Source organism: Lasiosphaeria miniovina (genome assembly GCF_030549165.1).
Source record: "Lasiosphaeria miniovina strain SMH2392-1A chromosome Unknown B0T26scaffold_4, whole genome shotgun sequence".
Taxonomy (NCBI): Eukaryota; Fungi; Ascomycota; class Sordariomycetes; order Sordariales; family Lasiosphaeriaceae; genus Lasiosphaeria; species Lasiosphaeria miniovina.
The window spans coordinates 6,369,295-6,375,704 of NW_026848223.1; the positions used below are offsets into that span (position 1 = coordinate 6,369,295).

Consider the following 6,410-nt stretch of genomic DNA (forward strand, 5'->3'; position numbering starts at 1 on the left):
CTGAAAATGCTCATCTGGGTGGTTGTTGGACTGGCTCTCGAAATCCTTGACGTCCATGGTTCCTTCAAAGGTGAATTGGTCAGGGCCTAGCCAGGGACCAAAGGGCAGGCCAGGACCCTCTTTGTTTCGGCGAACATGGAGGACAGCCAGGTCGGAAAGCTTCTCCTGAAGATCTTTATCGATGTCTTCGCTGGTCATTGTAAATTTGGCACTGTCAACTTCGCCAGTGATCCGTGTTGTGAAGTCGCGAATGTCCACTCGGTCATCAACAGGGGAGAGAGATCGGCCTGCAGTAAGCGTCGTGGTGTTTCCAAGCACTTTTGTAGATATAGCTGTCATCTCGATCTGCTTGGCCAATGCGGATAACGCAGTATCGGACTTCTCACGCTGGTGAGTTCTTGCAAAGGCTTCGCGGTCGAAGTTGGTCTCATTCACGGCATCCTGCAGGACTGCCTGCAGTTGCAAATCGTCGTTGGCGGGCATCTTGCCTGCCGTTCGCCCTACAGTGCCCCGCTTGGAGTGCTGTATTCGTTCTTCGGTCGGGCGGTCGCACACCTCGAGTAGCGATCCCGCGATTCGGTTCTGGTTTTTCTGGTGGGATATTCTTTTCAATTGCCTTCCTAGGCGATTAGCGAGATTGAGCTTTAGATTGTCACCGCACAGTCAACTGTAGAGAGGCAGGGCTGCAATGTGGTTGCTGTATTCGTAGAATCTAAAGCTAAAGAAGGAAAAAGGAAAGAAAGCTTCCAAGGCCTGGGCGGGAAGTGGGTTGTGATGTGGGTCACGTGGTTATGGTGTGCACGGACCGCTACCCAAATCTGGTCAGCTGTCTGCACCTGTCGTGACAAGGGGAGGATTTTGAGCTTCTTTTCCCTTTTCCCTTTAGTTTAGAATCTTCGTCTATAGCGCCCAATAGAGGAGTTCCGCCCTCATTTCAAGCCGGCCGTGACAACGGCTACATCTCAGTTCCTAGTATCATAACTAAGGGAGCGACACCAATTGACAGGTGGAAATGACCTACAATGGTTCTTGGGCATTGAAGTCCAAAGGGATAGAGACAAGCGCTTGATTTGGCTCTCCCAGACAGCCTACTTCGACAAAATCGCCACTCTGGCTACTACACAACCTACTACGAAGACCAAGGTACCAATGGCTACGACAGAATTACTGCCATACGGTGGCAAGGCCGAACCTCATTCTATCACGGCTTTCCAGCGGAAGACTGGATCAATTCTATACGCCGCAGTGATCACCAGGCCAGACATTGGCTTTGCAGCTTCCCGGCTAGTCAGATTCAACACCAAACCTGGGCCAGAGCATCACAAAGCAGCTGAACAAGTACTCCACTACCTACATAACACTCGAAAACTGGCCTTATAGTTAGGGGGTGAAGACGACTTTGTTATAGCTAGCGATGCCTCTTTTGCGGACAACTCCATTGATCGGAAAAGCTCACAAGCTTATACTATGAAGCTGTTTGGTGGGCTTGTGGGCTGGAGGGCTAATAAGCAAAACACTGTCACCACTTCTACTGCGGAAGCGGAGCTCTTAGCTCTGGCACAAGCCACGAAAGAAGGCCTCTTTATAAGCCGACTACTCGCGGAATTAACTATACAACTAGACAAGCACCACATCACTATCCAGTGTGACAACAAACAAACAATACGGTTAGTCACTGCAGAAGTGGCAACCTTGCAGACAAAACTCCGGCATGTGGACATTCACAACCATTGGCTTCGTCAGGAAGTTAGCCGCAGAGCAATCAAAGTCGTCTACACATTCCTTCAAGCAGTATGGTAGCTGACGGCCTGACTAAGGCCCTAAGCTTCCCACTCCATCTACGATTCCTCCAGCAAATAGGAGTCACAGAGCCAACACTGAAGGAAAGGTCTGAAACTACAAACTAATAAGGCCAGATCCAAGCACTGTTGAATCTGAGGAAGTGTGTCAGAAAGAAGGGGGTTCTGGCACTGCGTGCCAGAACACCAAGTGGTGTCGTCAACCAAGCTGAAAAAGTGCTTATGCGAGCTGAAAAAGAGCTCATGCAAACTGAACTTTACGTAGTCAGTTCAGCTAGCAACGACTACTGTTTGCCACCATTCATAACTATAATAGAGGTTCTCTGACTAAGCCAAAGAGCACGGGAGGAGGAGAGATCTGAATGAAAATCACTTTGAACTCCATCTTTTCCACCGAATCCAGTGTGCAGTGCAGTGTGCAGTGCTTCTGACAGGTATACCAAGTACTGAGGGGCTTTGATTGCCTGGTTAGGTTAGCGTGGTACTTCTTGGCAGATCAGAACTTTTCGCCGCCCACTGTACCAATCACGATGCTTTCGAGTGTGCACAGCCGGCGCCAGCCGTTCAGGCGCCACGCAATCAGACGCCTGACGTGCGGGGTTGTGATTTGGGCATCGAAACTCCTGGGACCTGAGTGACAACAGCAGCAGCGATCTTCGAGCTTCAACCCCCCAATCGAGATTTCGTGCTAAGTACTACGACAGTTTTCCACGGTAGGTAGTTCTTGTCTAGCATTAGGCAGCTTTCTCAGCCTCAGCTACTGATTGTTCTACCCACAGATCCAGCGAACCCTTGAGCCGTCCTACCGTCCGTCCGCTCCCCCTTTGTGCCGACGAACATCCATATCAATAGCTACTGAGAGCTCGGCAGTCTTTGGGCGATGCGCCTGCTGGAACGCGACGACACAGGCGGGATCCGCCTAACAGAGGATCTTATCGACAAAATTCCGCCGTACGCGATACTTTCGCACACATGGGGTAACGAAGAGGTCCTCTTCAGCGACTTGATGAACGGTACAGGGAAGAACAAGGCTGGCTATGCTAAGATTCAGTTTTGCGGAGATCAGGCTTCTCGAGATGGGTTGAAGTTCTTTTGGGTCGACACATGCTGCATCGACAAGTCAAGCAGTGCCGAGCTACAGGAGGCGATCAACTCTATGTTTCGGTGGTACCGTAATGCGGCTAAATGCTACGCCTATTTGGTGGACGTCTCGACCCCTGTTCTTGGCATTGACGATAACTCCGTCTGGGAAGCGACTTTTCGAGCGAGTAGGTGGTTCACCCGCGGGTGGACTCTCCAAGAGCTCATTGCTCCGGGATCAGTCGAATTCTTCTCCAAAGAGGAATTGCGTCTTGGAGACAAGAGGTCTCTGGAGCAAGTTATTCATAACATGACGGGGATTCCTTTCGAGGCCCTCCGATGCGGCCGTCTGTCTGATTTCAGTGTCCATAACCGAATGGCATGGATTGAGAAACGCAATACAACACGCGAAGAAGATAGGGCATACTCGCTTTTCGGCATCTTCGACGTCCAGCTGCCACTTCTGTACGGCGAAGGAGAAGATAAAGCATTTCGACGGCTGCGAGAGGAGATTATTAAAGTTTCAAGGAGTGAACCAACGTTGGATGAGGCCGACACCCGCTGTCTGGCCGACTTACGTGTCACCGACCCCCGCCACGACAAGGGGCGTATCGAAACCGCAAAGGGTGGACTCCTGAAAGACGCGTACCGCTGGGTTCTCAGCAACGTCGAATTCCAACAATGGCGCGACGGCGAAGAAAGCCGGCTCCTCTGGATAAAAGGTGACCCCGGTAAGGGCAAGACTATGTTGCTCTGCGGCATTATAGACGAACTAAAGATGTCTACCCCATCCTGCCTTCTGTCATTCTTCTTCTGCCAGGCTACCGACTTACGTATCAACAACGCCACCTCCGTCCTTCGCGGCTTAATCTACCTCCTTGTCAGCGAACAACCAGCCCTCATCTCACATGTACGGGAACAGTATAATGTCGCTGGAAAAAGAGCATTTGAGGACACGAACGCGTGGGTTGTCTTGCGAGAGATCTTCACCGCTATCCTGCAAGATCCGGGATTAAGGACGACTTATTTGATCATCGACGCGCTTGACGAGTGCGTCACTGACCTGCTGCGACTTCTCGACCTGGTCGCCCAAATGTCATGTGTATCTCCTCGTGTCAAGTGGATAGTCTCAAGTCGCAACTGGCCGCAGATTGAGGAACATTTGGCGATGGCGGCGCAGAATGCCAAGCTAAGCCTCGAGCTTAATGCCGAATCCGCCGCCAATGCCGTCAACACATACATCCGCCACAAAGTTCTCGATTTATCTCGCCGGAAACAGTACGATAGCACAATGAAGAAGGCTGTGCAGGCCTATCTCTCTTCTCATGCAAACGGCACATTTCTCTGGGTGGCCTTGGTCTGTCAGGCGCTCGAGGACCCGGATGTTCAGAATTGGAACACCCTCGAGATGCTGCACACATTCCCAACTGGACTGGATGATCTATATACACGGATGGTGAATAGAATTAAAGGATCCAGAAATGAATTTATCTGCAAGCATATTCTTGCCGCCGTCGCAATCGCTCACCGACCCATCAGCATCCAGGAGCTAACCACTCTCGTCAAGCTGCCGGATAGTATTTCAACACATCAAAATAATTTCGAAAAGATTATTAAAATCTGCGGTTCGTTCTTGATCTTACGAGAACAAACTATTTACTTCGTCCACCAATCTGCCAAGGACTTTCTACTTGGCGATGCTACGCACCAAGCTTCTAGAGATGCTTTCAACTGGGCCTTCCCTCTGGGGGTGGAAGATGTAAACCATATCATCTTCTCAAGATCGCTCAGCGCGATGTCTGCGGTTTTGCAGCGCGACATGTACGGTTTGAAGACACCGGGATTCATCGACGAGGTTCAAACGCCATCTTCGGACCCACTCGCCACAGTACGGTACTCATGCGTCTTCTGGGTTAACCATCTCCGCGACTCGATTTCCGGTAAAGACGTGCTACAATGCCACACACTGGATGCGATCCAAACCTTCCTTGAGCAGAAGTACCTTTACTGGCTCGAAGCTCTTAGCTTACTCCAAGCTATGTCAGAGGGTGTCATTGCCATAATACAGCTTAAGCTCCTACTCGTATGTATAACTTACTACCGCCAGAGAACTATACTAATAGAGATGCAGGAACATGCTGATCAGAGGCAGCTAACGGCTTTCGTTCGAGATGCACATCGGTTCGCTCTCTCCAACAGATGGATAATCGAGCAAGCTCCTCTCCAAGCGTACATATCAGCCCTCATATTTGCACCAGCTTCCAGTCTAGTGAAAAAGAAATTTAAGGCGGAAGAACCTAGCTGGATCAGTACGAAGCCAATAGTAGAAGCGGACTGGGATGCATGCCTGCAAACGCTAGAAGGCCACAGATCCTTAGTTGAGTCAGTTGCCTTCTCACCAGATGGCCAGCAGCTCGCATCGGGTTCAGCCGACAAAACCATCAAGATCTGGGATCCCATCAAGATCTGGGATCCCGCCTCAGGGCAATGCCTGCAAACGCTAGAAGGCCACAGATCCTTAGTTGAGTCAGTTGCCTTCTCACCAGATGGCCAGCAGCTCGCATCGGGTTCAGCCGACAATACCATCAAGATCTGGGATCCCATCAAGATCTGGGATCCCGCCTCAGGGCAATGCCTGCAAACGCTAGAAGGCCACAGCGACTGGGTTGTTTCAGTTGCCTTCTCACCAGATGGCCAGCAGCTCGCATCGGGTTCAGGCGACAATACCATCAAGATCTGGGATCCCGCCTCAGGGCAATGCCTGCAAACGCTAGAAGGCCACAGCGACTGGGTTGTTTCAGTTGCCTTCTCACCAGATGGCCAGCAGCTCGCATCGGGTTCACGCGACAAAACCATCAAGATCTGGGATCCCGCCTCAGGGCAATGCCTGCAAACGCTAGAAGGCCACAGCCACTGGGTTGTTTCAGTTGCCTTCTCACCAGATGGTCAGCAGCTCGCATCGGGTTCACGCGACAAAACCATCAAGATCTGGGATCCCGCCTTAGGGCAATGCCTGCAAACGCTAGAAGGCCACAGCGACTGGGTTGTTTCAGTTGCCTTCTCACCAGATGGCCAGCAGCTCGCATCGGGTTCCGCCGACAATACCATCAAGATCTGGGATCCCGCCTCAGGGCAATGCCTGCAAACGCTAGAAGGCCGCAGCGACTCAGTTCAGTCAGCTTCCCTCTGGCCGGATAATCTAGGGAGTAATGGATATAGTTGGGGGCACGACCAAACTTGGATTAGTTGTGACGGCCGGAATGTAGTATGGTTACCACTAGAATACCGCTCGTCCTGTTCTGCCGTCCACGGGCGGATGATGTCCATCGGCTGTTCATCTGGACGAGTCTTTACAATTGGCTTTTCGCAAGATGTTTAGTATAGTACCTTTAGCTATCTCTACTTCATCCTCTTTATTTCTTTTTCCTAGCTTGACACCAGAAGGGTCCGGGAGGATGGGTTGCTTTATAGAAACTATAGAAATTCTATCATTTTCCATTGATATCGAGATGACTCACGTAGTTTTCTTTA

General features: G+C 50.9%; 1 protein-coding gene across 1 annotated transcript; it reads left to right on the forward strand.

Annotated features, from left to right (window-relative positions):
* Positions 1-2,679: 2,679 nt before the first annotated feature.
* B0T26DRAFT_602598 (uncharacterized protein) lies at positions 2,680-6,075 on the forward strand (the record flags this gene model as incomplete). The annotated part of the gene is made up of 2 exons (XM_060435766.1): positions 2,680-4,962; positions 5,032-6,075. Coding segments are annotated over 2 exons (3,327 nt in total), but the record flags the coding sequence as incomplete, so codon positions are not given.
* Between the last annotated feature and the right edge of the window lie 335 nt (positions 6,076-6,410).